Raw genomic sequence first — 17,754 nt, 5'->3', positions numbered from 1 at the left:
CATCAGGTAGTTGGTTTAAGATGCAGAAGGCAACTGATGGTAGAGAGCAAGGAAATAGCCGATGGGACAAGGGGGCCAGAGTAGGAGGGGAGGAAGGTTGTCAACAAAAAGAAGAGGGAAGAGCTTGGTTCCAGGGCAGAAGTTAGAAGTGATGCTAGAAGATCGCAGAAAGGGGTGGGGATCCGGTGGCTCGGGTCCTTGCTTAATTTCTTGCCTCATTTCTACTAGAGAAACAGCAAAATCAGGGAGGAGTGTCTTGCCTGTTATGTCCAAATTACTCTGACACAGATAAAATCAAAATTGACTCGATCACAAATGACTTGAAAGCTTATCCCTGATTTGTGGTGTGCATGTCTGGCACACAATTTATATTTTGTATTCTGGTGACCCGGGGGAGGGAATGTTGAACAGTATTGATTGTCAGTTGTCATGTTTAGACAACCAGCGATCAAACTAGTGCAGATTTGCAGCCCATTTCCTACCTTGAATTACAGTCTCCACAGAGAAAACGTGGCGACTTTGATAAATTAACTCTCCAGCCTTGTGACAGTTGATTAATTGCCCACCAAATATCCTCATCGGCTCTTTTTTTTCTGATGTAGTCCAAACTTTACTTACTTAACCGAGATGTCAGGATTATTTCAGAACTGTTCCTTTGAAATAAGTTGGATTTGAATTCAAGTGTTTCCCATTATTGGGGATAATATCTACTCCAGAACTTTGTACATATATGAATAATGCTGGAATGGTTTCAGGATGCTCCTTAAATTATATTTTGTGTAATTTCCAGGTTCTCCCTCTATGTCCGCAATGGTCTATTCCATGCAACAAGAAAGTTAAAAGCTAATATGGTGCTTGGTGCCGCAACCATACGATACAGGCGATCTCTGCATTTATTTGAACAATTCAAGATTCAGTCTAGAGTAAGTTGGTACTTCCTCTTTAACGTCATACAAAAGAGAATGCTAAGTCAACGTGATTAGGTTGGATTATTATTTTATAATTTTCATAGTGGATATCCCATGGTGATGCTCAAAGCAAGTCAGGTGATATGCTGTTATATAATGACAGGAGCTTAATACCATGTAATACACAATTTACTCTGCTAGTAAGATGCAGATGTGTTTAAGCTGACCTGACCTTTTAAGCTCACAAAGTCTTTAAGTAAACACATCTTTAGGTCAGTTGGAGTTTAATTGTTATTTATCAAAGAAAGTTTCCAGATTGGAAGGTGCTTGTAAATTGCCAGCCCCAGATCAGAAAAAAACAGCATAAAATATTTGCTTTTTTAATACTTCTGACACCTTGAAGTATGACATCTGAAATGTGATGGATGTGCTCAAAACTTTTGTATGGATAGATTTGTCATCTGCAAAGTTTACATATGAGAAAAGAAAGTAATATTTATATAGTGCCTTATCACATCTTTCAGGACATCTCAAAGTGCTTCACATACAATAAATTAATTATATGGTAGCTATTTTACACACAAACTGCAATGGGATGAATGATCAGTTAATCTATTTTTGGTGATGTTAATTGAAGGAATAATGTTGGCCAGGACACTGGAAGAATGCCCCTGCTTTTTGATTAGTGCCAGAGTATCATTAACAACCACTTGACCAGATAGACAGGACCTCGTTTCAAGTCCCATCCAAAAGTCAGTGCTTTCATTGCTATCGCAGTCCCTCAGTAGTCCACTGAAGTGTCAGCCTAATCAAGTCTGCATTAGTTTATGATATGTTAAAGGTCACGATGCATGAAGAAACATGCATTTTACATATATGAATGGGTCATGGCATGTATAGGATTTCATGGGATCCACAAATACATAGAGGTGCTTTTGCCAACGTATGGTGAAAACCGTTGAATTGCATCATTGTGTGATGCATCTTCAGGTGAGAGCAGGTCAAGCATACAGTGGTAATGTTGAGGGAGATGTTGAGACCAGGCGTAGCTCATGTGGCTTCCAGAAAGTATAAAAGCAAAAAGCATGACTAGAAAATATTGGATTATTTTAAAATAATCTATTTTTCACAAACACAAAGGGTATGGCAGCCTAATGGTTTTGGTGCTGGTCTAGAAACCTAGAAGTTGAGTGTACAAATCCCACCATGGTAAGTTGTGAGTTTGAATTCAATAAATTTGCTGGCACCAGATAACGACAATGGAAGCTGTCAGCTTGTAAAACCCCTTCAGGTCCTTCGGGGAAAGAACTTGCCCACTCTACCTGGTCTGATCTACATTTGACTCCAGTTCCACATTACTTAGGAGCTCTTACTACATTACTAAGTGGTGAACACCCCCCATATTTATATTTAGGGAAATGTGTAACAGCAACAATTGTTAGATTTCAGTGTATAGCACAAGCTTAGAAAGAAGCCCTTGAATTATAAATTTACAGTGTCTGATGAGGAGGAGGAGTTTAGGAGACCGGAGCAGCAGAGTATAAGCTGGAGCTGAGATCTGGAATGGCCAACTATCAGTCTGGAATGGGGTGCTCAGGTCCAGCGGAGCAGCGGCAGCAGGATCAAGAGTGGGAGAGTATGTTTGATAACGCTCCTGTGAAGTGCCTTGGGACATTTTACTACGTTAGAGGTGCTATATAAATGCAAGTTGTTGTGCAAGAGAAGCAGTCAACTTTTACAATAAACCATTTAGTTAATACGGAAGTCTTGTTCTTGCTGTACTGTAAAATCTAACTATCTCTCACCCCTCTCCTGCTCCTTCCAGTTCTTCCTCTCCTGATTCTCCCATTTCAAAGGCAAGGTGGCAAATTCTGCATCCACAGATTCCGTGCGTTAGGGCCTTTAGTGTTGTGCCATATGCCTCTTATATGATGCTCTTAATTCAACACTTCACGTTGCTGCACCAGCAGTGACCGGGCTGTATCCACCTCTACTTCAGCCTGGTGTTAAATGGCTTAAGATGTTCTCTTAGACAAAATTTTGTAAGGACAGAATCTATAATTGTAACGCTGTATGTTCACAGTTCAAGTGAACATTGGATGAAAATTTCACACCATTATGTCTTCCTGAAATCCTGGTGACAATACTGCTAAGTATTAATCCCTGATGGCTAGTTGTTTTTTTGAAACATGTAGACAGCTGCTTCACAAATAAGGTCATCACTGTTTCTGTTAACATTATACCAGTAGTGAGCCAAAGAGTGTCTCTTCAGATGAAAATTATGGGGAAAAAACAGATGAAAAAGAAAGTATGAAAACCAGTCTACAATTTTTCTGGTGGAGAGGGGGCGAGGGGTCTATTCTTAACATTGTATGTATACAAACGTATATATAGTATGGGTGATATATCAGAAGCAGCCTTTAGCCACCAGCCACACTTTCTGGGACTCACTCCACAGTTGAAAGGCTGGGATTTATTTTGGACTGCTTGGTTGCAGCTTGAACTATTGTGTTGAGGGTTTTCTACTGCAGGCTTAGTTCATCCTAGTTAGCTGCCCCCATCTCAATCATGACAAGTTTCTGTCCTCTTCCCAGGATTGTCATTCATTTTTTTAGTAGGAGATAAACCTGTAAAAGTCCAATTTTCAGCTACAGTTTAAGAAAAAGTGCTCTCAGTGCACCACTTTGAGCTATTAGATTGAATTTCAGTGGGATTAATTCATTGATATTAATGTTCGTACAGATAGAACTCCATCAATGAATGAAACTCAAAATTCTTCTTATTACAATTTCAATATGCTACTGAAAGAAGTATGAGCTCCTTCCTGACTGTGACTATTGTACTGAAAAACATGTCTGACTCCTATTGTGTTGTAATAAGGTGTGAAATCACTTGTGTCCAGCTTTTTCAGATGAGTCATTACTGGAAATTTCTGGAATTGATTCCATTTCACTACTGCTCCTTCACAATCTGATGTAAATGGTCAGACTTTCCAAAAATAACTAAATTGATATAAATCTCTTTTCCTGATTCTAACTTTGCAGTTGAAATGTTATTAAGAAAGAAAAGTACTACAGAGACTGAAGTTAAGGAGTGAAGTTTTATTGTGTGAACCACCCTTTGGTTCTACTAACTCCCTGGAGTAAATTTTAACCCCCAAGAACGGGTGGGTTGGGGGCGAGTAGGCAGTCAAAATTCTCTGATTTCAGTGCAGGACTGTATCCCGGCTCCACAGCACAAACTTCCGGGTTTGACCCAGACACAATCGGGTGCGCGCACGTTTCTGAACCCGGGAAGTCCCGCCAGCACTTAAAGCTGGCAGGATGATGTTTATAGGGCCAATTGAGCTATTTAAAGTCCTTAAAGCTGTAAAGTGTTTGTGTGTGGACCTACACAAGCATTTCAGCTACTTATGAACTTATCTCTCATGGCCTCTGAAGCACACCATGGAAACAGAGGTGAATTGCAGCCAGCCCTCATTTGGACCTTTAAATCAGTGATTGACATACATGAAGAAAAGGTGAGTTTTTGCAGAAGGGCAATCAGTTCTCTCAGACAAACCTTTGGCTGGGAATTCTTTGTGTTTAGACTGAGATTGCTTTGTTCGCACTCAGAATTCTTGTGCTCAGACATATTTACTTACATTTTGGACCCCCTCAAATTGATAACATCAGGATGGGGGCACAATGGATCTTTTCTACAGTACATCTGAGGAGGAGGCACATCACTGGGCACGGCATGCAGTTCTGGGAATTGCAGCTCCACAAGACGGAGGTGCACCACAAAGACCTGCAGAAGAGTAGAGAGGGGACCAACAGAGGGACCGACGTCGCAAAAGGCACTACCCACGTAAGACGGTCCACAGGCAGAGGCTGAGCTTTCTGGACCTCTCTGAGGAGCAGTGCCTACGCAGGCTCAGATTGAGTCGCCAGGTCATCATGGACATCTGCAGGTTCCTTCATGCAGAGCTGCTCCCGGTTGGGCCTAGTGGACACACTGCCCGTCGCAGTTAGTCACCACTGCCCTCAATTTCTTTGCCTCCGGAAGCAACATGCTATAGACAGAGCTAAGCGATTCCACAACCAACGGATCAGATCAAAGCTCTGCAGTCCTGCCACATCCAGTCGTGAATGGTGGTGGACAATTAAACAACTAACGGGAGGAGGAGGCTCTGCAAACATCCCCATTCTCAATGATGGCGGAGTCCAGCATGTGAGTGCAAAAGACAAGGCTGAAGCGTTTGCAACCATCTTCAGCCAGAAGTGCCGAGTGGATAATCCATCTCAGCCTCCTCCCGATATCCCCACCATCACGGAAGCCAGTCTTCGGCCAATTCGATTCACTCCACGTGATATCAAGAAATGGCTGAGTGCACTGGATACAGCAAAGGCTATGGGCCCTGACAACATCCCAGCTGTAGTGCTGAAGACTTGTGCTCCAGAACTAGCTGCGCCTCTAGCCAAGCTGTTCCAGTACAGCTACAACACTGGCATCCACCCAACAAATTTGGAAAATTGCCCAGGTATGTCCTGTCCACAAAAAGCATGACAAATCCAATCCGGCCAATTACCGCCCCATCAGTCTACTCTCAGTCATCAGCAAAGTGATGGAAGGTGTCGTCGACAGTGCTATCAAGCGGCACTTACTCACCAATAACCTGCTCACCGATGCTCAGTTTGGGTTCCGCCAGGACCACTCTGCTCCAGACCTCATTACAGCCTTGGTCCAAACATGGACAAAAGAGCTGAATTCCAGAGGTGAGGTGAGAGTGACTGCCCTTGACATCAAGGCAGCATTTGACCGAGTGTGGCACCAAGGAGCCCTAGTAAAATTGAAGTCAATGGGAATCAGGGGGAAAACTCTCCAGTGGCTGGAGTCATACCTAGCACAAAGGAAGATGGTAGTGGTTGTTGGAGGCCAATCATCTCAGCCCCAGGGCATTGCTGCAGGAGTTCCTCAGGGCAGTGTCCTAGGCCCAACCATCTTCAGCTGCTTCATCAATGACCTTCCCTCCATCATAAGGTCAGAAATGGGGATGTTCGCTGATGACTGCACAGTGTTCAGTTCCATTCGCAACCCCTCAGATAATGAAGCAGTCCGAGCCTGCATGCAGCAAGACCTGGACAACATCCAGGCTTGGGCTGATAAGTGGCAAGTAACATTCGCGCCAGATAAGTGCCAGGCAATGACCATCTCCAACAAGAGAGTGTCTAACCACCTCCCCTTGACATTCAACGGCATTACCATCGCCGAATCCCCCACCATCAACATCCTGGGGGTCACCATTGACCAGAAACTTAACTGGACCAGCCATATAAATACTGTGGCTACGAGAGCAGGTCAGAGGCTGGGTATTCTGCGGCGAGTGACTCACCTCCTGACTCCCCTCCTGACTCCCCAAAGCCTTTCCACCATCTACAAGGCACAAGTCAGGAGTGTGATGGAATACTCTCCACTTGCCTGGATGAGTGCAGCTCCAACAACACTCAAGAAGCTCGACACCATCCAAGATAAAGCAGCCCGCTTGATTGGCACCCCATCCACCACCCTAAACATTCACTCCCTTCACCACCGGCGCACTGTGGCTGCAGTGTGCACCATCCACAGGATGCACTGCAGCAAGTCGCCAAGGCTTCTTCGACAGCACCTCCCAAACCCGCGACCTCTACCACCTAGAAGGACAAGGGCAGCAGGCGCATGGGAACAACACCACCTGCACGTTCTCCTCCAAGTCACACACCATCCCGACTTGGAAATATATCGCCGTTCCTTCATTGTCGCTGGGTCAAAATCCTGGAACTCCCTTCCTAACAGCACTGTGGGAGAACCGTCACCACACGGACTGCAGCGGTTCAAGAAGGCGGCTCACCACCACCTTCTCGAGGGCAATTAGGGATGGGCAATAAATGCCGGCCTTGCCAGCGACGCCCACATCCCGTGAACGAATAAAAAAAAATTTTTTAAATCCTTCCAGGGCGCCACTAGTGACATCACCAGGATCTCTCAGTCATCTGCATGTAAGTGTATATGACAGGTCTCGGATGGCTTTTTTGTCAGGGCGTCCGACTATGTCAACTTCCCCCATGACGGCATCAGCCAGACTGAAAAGGCAGTGGGTTTCCACTCTCTGGCTGGCTTTCCATGGGTACAGGGCACAATTGATTACATACGTGGCAATCCGAGGACCTGCACGTGAGCTAGGACTGTTCATAAACCGAAAGGGATATCACTCCATCAATGCGTAGCTGATTTGCGACCACCGGAAGAGGTTTCTGCGGGTGTGCGCCAAATTCCCTGGCAGTTGCCGTGATTCCTCCATTTTGCACGTGTCCAACATCCTGGCCCTCATCCACACAGAAGACAGACTTAAGGGTAGGCTCCTTGGAGACAAGAGCTACCCACTGCAGACGTGGCTCATGAAACCTGTGAGAAAAGGCATGGCTGCTGTAGAATGACAGTCACATCACCACCAGATCTGTCATTGAGCAAGCCATTGGATTGCTCAAGATGTGCTTCACATGCCTGGATCGATCTGGGGAATCCCTTCAGTGCTTACCGGAGAGGGTGTGTAGAATAATAGTCGTGTGTTGCATCCTGTACCAAATCGCGCAGAGAGGGTTACAGGTGGAGGAGCTCCTGTGCGCATCCGTATCTGCCAGCAACATTGAAGCAGGCGAGGAGGAGGAGAACGACGATGGGCAACCCATCGGCAGAGCAGCGGCACATCTGGCTAATCATGATGGCAGAGAGTCACACGTGAGCGATTCCCATAAGGAGATCTGCATAGTGAAGTACTCAGACCACCTGGAACAAACACCACCACCAGTCCTACTCCTCCCCACCCCCGCCCCCGCTTTCGCAAAACAGTCCTTCAACCACACACATACCCATTGTAAACGCGCCCAATGGGTGGCATGAAGTCTTGCCATTCACGATGAAGCATATGCAAGGATGCTTTCACAAAAGGGACTCAAGAATGGACAAGACGTGGCAGTGGTGGTGACAAGTATGTCATTTATTGTGAATGTAACAAAAAACAAAGAGAAATGAAAAACGTGACATTCCGTCAGACACCCTTGTGCATACCCGTGGTGATCACAAAACCTTCGCCTTCGTCTTCCTACAGCTTCTACACGGTGGCTTCAGCAGAGGTAATGACAGGCTGCCTGACTGCTGAGATGCTCTTGGCCTACGCCCTCTGAGTTTTGGAGGCCGTCAGGGCCGCACCAAAGACTACTCCACCTGCGCCTGTGCAGGAGCAGACTCGGCCAGCGGGAGAAGAGGTAGCATTACGGGTACCGGTTGACGGGGAGGCAACGGGTGAGACGTGGGAGTGCTTTGAGTGGCGTCCCCACTTCCATGTCCCCTTTCACTATCATCCCTCTCTGAGGCCAGGGCCACATCACTCCTACCACTCTGCTGGTCAACAGCTTGGAGGACATCTGTGACACGTGGTAAGGTCACTGCCAAAGTATCTGTCTGCCTGTTTAAGGCAGCAGAATAGTCGGCACCCTGAGTCCGCATGGCTGTTGTCAGGGCCTGAATGCACTCGTTTGTGAGCCGTCCTTGAAGCTCAATGGCGACTGCCATTCTCTCCATCGCAGACATTCCCGCACTTACCTGCGCCGCAGTTCCACTAGTGCTGGAGGTGGACTCCTCCATCCTCTCCACTACTGTTTGGCTGAGGTCCAAGGCCACCTCCTGCACCTCTGTCAGGGCTACTGTTTGTGGTGGCCTCCCTCCAATCCTCATCCTCTCCCTTGCATTTTGTGCTCTCTTCTAAAAGGGGAAAAAGAAGACATGTGAGTGAGTGAGGGTGATGCAATCACCCGATGACAGCCTCACCCAGAGCAATGCATTCAATGAAAGAGATGGATCAGAGGGTGAGTATCAGACAGGGGTGAGTGGGCGTGGTGGGTTCACAGATGGGGAGATGAGGAAGTGCACAGAAAGTGAAGGTAAGTTGATAATGAGCCTGAAGTTGGTGTGAGGAATGATGTGATAGAATAGGCTTGGCAGGACAGAGTGAAGGCGGGGGTGGGGCGGTGATGTGCACCACAGGATGTAGATGAATCAGTAACTGTACTCACTTTTCCTGTCTTGGTTAGGTCATTAAAGTGCTTTCAGCATTGCACACATGTCCTTGACATGGTGCTCCTGCTGCTCACCTCCTCTGCCCATTAGAGCCATGCCTTCTTGGTGGCAGTCAGGGCGCTCCCTGCCGTCAGCTGGGTACAATGTATCCATCTTGCTCCTCATACCGGCTAACAGCAATTCCAGCGAAGAGTCACTGAACTGGGGTGCTGGCCTCATCCTTTGTTGCTCCATTTGGCTCAATTCCTCCTTTCTCCCTCAAAATCCATGGTTGCAATGGCCTTTTAAATAATCCAGCACGTCACTCGGGTGTACAGTGCGCCCGCTGTGCAGTTTAGAGACGCGAAACCTGGAAGTCACATTAAGGGCCTTCAATTGAGTCGCGATCGCTTGAGAGAAGGCCTGAGAAAGATTTCAGAGTTCCCCACCTGTGCATTGACCCCCTCCCCCCTCGGCTAAGTTTCCGCCAGTATGCTAGAATTTACCCCCTATCTTTTTAAAGGTGTTTTTACACTGGAAGCTGTTTGTAATTGTGTAGGCTCCCCAAATCACTATACTACACAGCAGATTTGGCAACAATGGGATTACTTTACAAGTGCCTGAGTTGTGCATTCACAACTGGCCGGATGTCAGGCTGAGGTCCCTACAGGCCACAAATGACAACCGGACCTTCTATAAGCGGAGAGATGAGAAGACTCCTTGCCTATTGGCAGACCCAAGATGGCGGACCAAGCAATAAGAACATTTAACTTTACTACCAGTGATGCCTTTCATCAGATTTTTTCCAAAGAATTACTGGCTACAGGAGGATTTCACAGCCTCTGATTTGTGATCAAAAACAGCATTACCAGCACAGTGCAGGTGTCGAACATAAGTGAGTTTCAGCCCGCCTGCTCCTTCTCCTATTCAGCCACCCTGAGTCCAACCACTTGTCTGTCTGTCGTGAGTGCTTCCCAACCTGCCTACTCATTTGCACAGCTGCTCAGTCCTACATCCCTGCAGCTTCCATTCTTGAAGCAAATGCTATTAAGAGCAAAGGAGTCTTTTAATGGCTTGATAATTGGACAGCTCAGCTGAATGCAGAGTCACTAAGCGATGAAGCAGAAGGAGCATCTACTGCCTACCAGTTTGTCTCTGATTATGTTAATACAGTGACTCACTACAACATCAAAGTGTTTGCCACCAACTTTAAAGACTGTTGAGTTACTCTGAAATCAGTCCAATTTCTGTTGCTGGCAGAGAAGGGTAGATTTCCTGTGTCCTTGCATGTGGCAAGCTACCTCACTACAACATCAAGGTGTTTGCCATCAACATTAAAAGCAGTTACATCATACAGCACTTCAAAATAAATTTCCTTACATTTTAAAAAGATAAAATCAAGCCACCAAAGAAAAATAAAAGGATTCTTGCTTAGTGGTTTTATCAGAAGTCAGAGAGGAGACTGATTTCAGATCATGTGTAGATGCCTAATATCTGCAGTTTTGTGACTCTGAAATCAGTCCCTTTTCCATCCACTTCTCTGATGCTGAGAGAAGGGTAGATTTCCCATATCCTGTGTGTGGCAAGTACCTCACATACTTTGTGCATTTGGCCCGCAATTTTTCAGTGCATGCTCACACCATTTGAAATATCTTGCTGTATGAGGGCTTGAAAAATCAGCTGTATTCTGGATATTGAATTCCTGTACTATTTCTGTTCTGCATCTCCTAATGTTACTGTCATGGTTGCCAGTGTTAATGTTAGTGGATCTGATTTTATTTTGCAAAGTCTAAACGTAAATGCTGATGCGGTGAGGCAGAATCTCTTGGAGTTTCCAAAGGCTACAGAGGCATGAAAGCGAGGTCTGAAATTATGAACTAAAAATCAATCGTCAGCAGGTGAAGACTTATCATACTACAGATAGCATATTAAGACAATTGTGCTTTGTTTGTTTTAAAAAATACACGATAATGATTTTTGTTTCCTGGTCATGTGTCTTCCCCAATGTCCAGCAGAGGTGTTCATGGGCCAGCAATGTGAAAATCATGGCCTTCCCATTAACAACTAAAATGGCGGACTGGGCCATTGATGACACACGAAGAAACAACTTTCACACAAAAGGAGTGATTTTAAATCCTCTTGCCTGGCCGGAATGGGACAATGGCGGAGTTAAAATGACCTCTGGAGACTTACCGCCCCATTTTGGCTTGATTCGCCATTTTAACAGCGCAATTATTTCAGGTGTTAAGTGTCCGAGGCACCCGCTGATAGCATATCATTGGGCCCTGATGCGTTTTTAACGTACAAAAATGGATGTCCCGCCCAGTGCCGAATCCACTGAGTAAAACCCAGTGGGATTGGTTTTCAAAGAGTCATTAGAGGCAGTCTTCAGGGGGGCACTCATCTATAAGCACTCAGATCGTACGTACCTGTTTGCTGTTGCGTTTCTGAGATTTCCACAGGAGCGTTTGCCTTGGATATTGCTTTTTTTTCCACATTTCTTCTGCATGCACACCCTCAGTAAACACGCAGTTTATGATGGGTGCCATTCTTGCTATTTGATTTGGTTGCATGAAGAGGAGCAACAGCAGCAGGCTGCCCTGACATGAGGAGCAGCGGGGAGGGGCTGCTCGAAGCGAGCTGTACCTAGCTCATAGGGTCTACAGGCTCAGTGACTTTCCTGCAGACAGGCTGTTGCAGATGTCTGCAATCTCATGAAACAAGACCTACTGCCTGCTTGGCCTAGAGCCCTGCTTTGCCTGTGGCAGTGCAAGTCATCATCGCCCTTAACCTCTTTGCCTCAGGCTCTTTCCAGGGTGCTACAGGAGACATTTCCTGCATATGTCCGTCTGCTGTTCATAAATACATCAAGCAGGTCACTGATGCCCTCTTTGGCAGGGTCAACAACCACGTAGTCTTTCCAATGGACGCCAGTAGTCAGAATGAAAGGGTTCTGGGATTTACTGCAGCGGCTGGCTACCCTCATCTGCAGGAAATCAGAGACTGTACATATTTAGCCATCAAGGCAACCGAAAACCAGCCTGGACCATTCGTTAGCAGGAAAGGGTGTAATTCCATCAATGTGCAGCTGGTCAATAATCATCACCAGAGATCTGTGCCAGGTTTCTATGCAGCAGTTATGATTTATTCATCCAGTGCCCGTCAACCATTCCCCCACTATTCCACCAATCAAGGAATGTCAGAGGATGGCTGCTAGGGGACAAAAGCTACTTCCTCCACACATGGCTTATGATACCCCGCCATAACGGTAGCACATCTGCACAGATGAAGTACAACCAGAGCCATCAAACACACAATTGGGCTTTTGAAGAAACACTTTAGGTGCCCGGATAGGTCTGGGGGCACCTTTAGAACATCCTACAGAGAATCTCCAGCATTGTGGTGGTGTACTGCATATTGCACAACCTCATAATGCAAAGAGGATTTCACATGGAGGGGGAACAGTACAAGAAACGCCCCCCCCCCCCCCCCCACCATCTGATGAGGAAGACTCTGGCGAATTCAAGAGAGGTTCAGAGAAGGATGGGCCACTACACCACCTGTAACCAGAGACACCAGGGATGAGTTGATAGTGCAGGGCTTTGGTCGACCTGCTTGTTCCCCTCAAAAGTTCTACAATCCCCTCTGCATTAACAGTCTTGATTTCATCGTTTGTCACTTCTCCAACCCTGAAATAAAGAACATTTACACCATTAAACCAACTATCATATCTATGATATCCTGACAATGCAGTCTAATAACCAACTATGAAACCACACTGTAGACAAAAGTTCCAAATGTGAAATCTTCAAAGTCTGCAACAAAAATAGTCTTAGCATAATTTCTCACCCAAGTGTCAACCCATAGTGCCTTTTGTTATGTTTTTATTAATCCTACTACTCCTACAAAGGGTTTCACTGTAGCTAGTGTAAGGCTGTTATTGCTCAAGTGAGGACCCTTGAGATGTTCGTGGTCAGTGATCTCTGGGAGCTCAGGCCTTAGAGGACCTGGGCCTCAGTAGACTGCAGTGCCTCCGCTGCTGCTGGGGCAGTCTGGCCCAGCTGGCTTTCTGGCAGCATAACGGACATTGGTTGAGGGGGTGGTGAGGGAGCAGACATGCTGACATCTTGAGGGCAACATGAGCCACTCCCACTCCCCTGGGAATGCGCCTCATTACTCCCACTTATCTGTGGGAGAGCAGACTTGAGAACAGTGATGCCAAGTGGTCCTCCAGCCTCTCCAAGGTGGAGCAAACTTTGGAGCTCAGAGTCTGTATAGCAGAAGTTTGAGCTTCCGTCAAAGCTGCAAAAGTTGGTGACACAGACTCCTGGTGTGAGAATCCGGTGTCAGTGGAGGTGACTACACGCTCCACGATAGACTGCAGAGTGCCGATGCCCTGCAACAGAACGCCACACAAGCTGGTAGTGGACTCCTCCAAACTTTTAGACGTGGTACGGCAGCTCTTTGGCAGCCTTTCCAATGCATCGTACAATTGCATGTGTGCTGAAAGGAGTTTACTTTTGAAGGCTGGGCCCCCTGAAGTTAGCATTTCTGTCTTCAGCAAAGCTTGGAGCTGAAGTTGTCCTCTGGCAAGCTATCTTCTGGGCTGTCCTTTCCACTGGTCCCTGCTCCTGCTTATTTGTGCTGGGTGCTTCACCAAGAGCAGACCCCTCTAACACGCTCTCTAATCTACCAGGGGTGTCAATCTCTGGCTGGTGTTTGGGAGAAATGGAGTGTTGGACCATTCTTCTGAAGTAATTGTTCTCCTCTGAATCCTTTTCCAGAAGGTCCAGGTGCTGACAAGGACCTGGAGAAAAGGGCGAGTTTGCATGGCACTGACGGTAGCCAATGACAGGCTTACTATGTAGCATGAAGTTGTCAAGCTGGTTGTGTGATTGCTTGAAGATAATGAAATAGTACAAGTAATAGGCAGGCGCCCAATCAGTGTTGCCCAAGCTTCGCCAACTCCAATGCTTTTTGCTCTTGATGGACCTATCATCTCCAGGGCTGTCTGCTCCATCTTGTTAAGGGCCTAGATGTTAGCTGGTCCTCCCCTAGTCTTGCTCCTCTCACTTGTGTTGTGAGCCATTTTTTCCTGCAGAAACCGAGGGAGAGATTTAGTGAATGGCTATTGCAAAGTGCAAAGCATACATGTGGGGCTTCTTCATAGAGGGTGTATGCTAGGAGGGGGGAAAAAGCAAGTTGCGAGCAGGATAGCATGGTGTTCAATGGAAAGAAGGTGGCTGGACTATGAAGTTAGAGAGGAGTCATCAGAGCAGTTCATTGTTTTTCAGTTGCGACCAGGTCAGAACAGAATTCTGTTGGTGGCTGCTGTGAAGGCAGCAAACAATCAATGAGTATGTGATTGGAATGAGAAGGAGCAGTGGTAGAGTGTCCCCTTGTGATTGATGAAGGAGGATGTGGTGCAGGGGAGGGAAGTGTTCAGAGTGCTGGGGAAGTTGGGTGGGAAAGTGCTGTTGCCAGCTGTAATGCAGAGATATGAAGATATGAAGACCTGAACTCACACTTGCCGCTTGGTCAGGTTACTGAACCTTTTCCTGCATTGACTCCAGGTCCTGGGGGTGATACTCCTAATGTTGACTACCTCTGCTACCTTTCTCCAGGCCTGTTGCATATTCTGTTTTCACATCTTTTTCCCATCTGATGGAAAGAAGACATCCATCCGTACCCTCACCTCTTCAACTAGGATCTCCAGGGATCTAGCAGAAAACCTGGGGCCTTGCTTCCTACTGATCTACCAACTTGAGATATTTCCAGAAAATGCAGAGACCGGTGCCAGAGTTGTGAATGCAGCCTCCCTTTTAAGAGGTGCATTCACGCTTTAAATAGTGTTCTGCAGGCCCGCTGGAAATCCTGCCCTGAAAGTGGGTGGGCTGCCTATCACCAACGCAATTGGGCAGTCAGCCTGCCAATCATGTGCAAAGAGGCCCAGCAGTTAAAATGCTCAGAACGATGACGTCAGGCAGGCGCACTGCCTGTCACGCCCGTCCCTTCCCCCCGCGCGCCCAAAACCCGCTGCCCGTTCAGATTCCCCATTAAGTCTCACACACCCTCTCCCCTTCCCCATCCTGTCCTAGCCAAGCTCCCCGTGCCACAGCAAATTGAATATAGGATCTTTTCCCCACATCTTCAGTTCCCTCCATGGCTTTGCTGGACCCTTTCGGATGGATTTTCTTCAGCAATACATCCTGCTCAAACAACCAATCACTACAACTCTGCCCAATGGAATTCTTTCTTCATATTACTTTGCCTTGCTACCTCTCTCTCTGCCTTTAACATCCTTCTTAAAAACTATTCCCCCCCCCCTCCATATATACCCACATTTTCTTTGCTGCTGCTTTGATCTACATGATTGATTGGGAAGATCCTCGGTATAAGTTTGGTAATTCAGCCTGTGGGAAATCATGCGTGCAGACTCGTGACCCATCACTCTATGACACATACTACTGTAACATGCTGCTCTGCCCCACAAGCTGATATTTTATTCTCAATTGCTGTTGAGATTTTGCTTTTGGCCCGGATTAATTATAAACTAACTATCTAAAACTCTGCCAGAGTTAAGTATTTGCCTTTGGTAATTGCTTGTCTTATTTTGGCTGGAATATCGAGGAAGATTAAATACAAATGGTGCCAACAACAACTTGCATTTATATGGTACCTTTAATGTAGAAAAATGTCCCATGGTGATTCACGGAGGTGTAAGAGTTGTAAGTTTAATTTTATTTTAATACTTCCTGTAGATAAAATGTATGTAAAAATATTAAATGTTTTCAGAAGTCTGAGTGTAAATGTCCTGTCAATGACAGTGCGTGGACAAGGAGAACAATTGTTCAGATACAGATTAGTTCTTCAGGGTGTTAAAATCATGTTGTATGATGAATGGGTTAACACCCTCATTAAAATAATGTAGGGGAGTTTTGTACAAACATGTTGACGCGTTGATTACTGACATTGCATAGCACAGTTTCAACCCCTGTATGTTGGAACAGAGACGGCTGGTTTATAGAAGCTACTCAGACTTGGATTGCCCCTATGTAGATGATTCTCAGCCAGTGCTGCATTTGATCCATTATTGGATTAGCAGGTGTAAGCACTTAAACGGCAGCAGTAGTAGTAAGAGTTTAATTTCCATCTGGTTTTCCATGTGCTGTGACCTGCGAATTAAGGTACTCATTATGATTGCCCCAGCCAGATCAAAGCATAGCTGCTGTGGAGTGAGTCTGTTTTGCATAAACTGCTCCTCCTCTTGCCTGGGAATAGACTTCAATGAATTTGCTGTACACTGTGTTGTGGCTGCCTGATGCAATCCTGTCAGTAGAGTTGATTGAATGTTGGGTTATTTTGCACTTCAGGGTAAATTACTGCACATCAGGTTCATTCCACATTAATTGATGTTTAAGTGATGGACATCACTAACCCAGCAGTTCAGTGTGGAAATGGTGATTTTTGTTACAGTTTAAAAAGATAAGCACGGAATGAAAAAAGGCCATGTTCTTTCCACAGAGCATCTGTAGTCTTCGCTTTTGGAGATTCTAGCAGCCATTTAATTTCCTGAGGACAAGTTCTGCATGAACAATCCCCAATTCTTAAAGGTATCTGTCCTATTGTTCTCCACATACATTATTTGCCCCATCCAGTCCTGGTTGCACATGAACCATCACGTCTGTAGCAGATTTGAGCATCTCAGTCTACCGTTGTGTTGGTAGTTTGAATATTAGGGCTGAATCCGCGCTGGGTTGGAGAATCAAAGCTACGGCGTCGTAGCCCTGTCTTTGTCCCACACTCCCTGCCAGCATGATTCTGTGCGGGACGTATGGAATCTGCCCTATTGTGGTAATTGTAAACAATTTTACAACACCAAGTTATAGTCCAGCAATTTTATTTTAAATTCACAAGCTTTCGGAGGCTTCCCCCTTCGTCAGGTGAACGATGAAGGGGGAAGCCTCCGAAAGCTTGTGAATTTAAAATAAAATTGCTGGACTATAACTTGGTGTTGTAAAATTGTTTACAATTGTCAACCCCAGTCCATCACCGGCATCTCCACATCATGACTATTGTGGTAATACAGTCAGTGTTTGTTTTTACTGAAATGTGTATTCTCCCTCCAACAGATTCTTTGCTGGGATGAAAAGGCCTTCTATGTTGAGCAGGAGTTCATCTCCTGCAGGGACAGCTTTGTGTGTGCCACCATGCTGTGTCGGCAGAACGTACTGTACAGCACCCCAGACAAGTTACTGCAATTCCTGTGTAAGAGGAAGGTGGAGTGCCCAGATTTTCCAGAAGAGGTACAGCTGTGGATCAAATACAACCTGGCCAGCAGCGCGAGGCTGAAAGCATAGAGGGATCTCACCGTCGAGACTAAACAGCCCTGAGCAAACTGTTGAGAAACCAGAAACTGTGGAGATTCGTGGTGATATTAGCAGTGGTGTATTGCTGTAATGTCAACATCCTGCTCTAGGCTTCATTTTATTTAAGGTCCTTACCAAATTATTTATTTTGTGTTTCAAGGGAAAGGTTTAGAATCACTGATGTGAGCTTTACTTATAAATCTGGATCTTTGTGACCTCAGATTGTACATTCCTCAAAACCTGTATTTCTGCTATTTTTGTTCTTGTGAGATCTTTATTGTTAAATCGACAAATGTACAATGTTTACTGACTGAGCAAATTATATTAATTTTCTGGAGGTTTGGTGGAGATCTTCGTCAATGTATATTATTAAACTTGCTATATCCGCCTCGTCTTCTCTCAAA

At 45.9% G+C, this 17,754-nt stretch overlaps 1 protein-coding gene across 1 annotated transcript in view; it reads left to right on the top strand.

The window, feature by feature from the left end:
* LOC137322917 (protein THEM6-like) overlaps window positions 1–17,754 on the top strand; it is a 27,759-nt gene extending 10,005 nt beyond the window's left edge. The window contains exons 3-4 of the mRNA XM_067986141.1: window positions 791–923; window positions 17,114–17,754. Of these exons, the coding sequence (XP_067842242.1) occupies window positions 791–923; window positions 17,114–17,341 (361 nt within the window). The 3' untranslated portion in view covers window positions 17,342–17,754. The remainder of the gene's footprint in view (window positions 1–790; window positions 924–17,113) is intronic.

The sequence above is a fragment of the Heptranchias perlo genome, chromosome 6, assembly GCF_035084215.1.
Source record: "Heptranchias perlo isolate sHepPer1 chromosome 6, sHepPer1.hap1, whole genome shotgun sequence".
NCBI lineage: Eukaryota > Metazoa > Chordata > Chondrichthyes > Hexanchiformes > Hexanchidae > Heptranchias > Heptranchias perlo.
The sequence above is the reverse complement of the archived record's forward strand: the minus strand, read 5'-3'. Positions and strand labels throughout refer to the sequence as shown.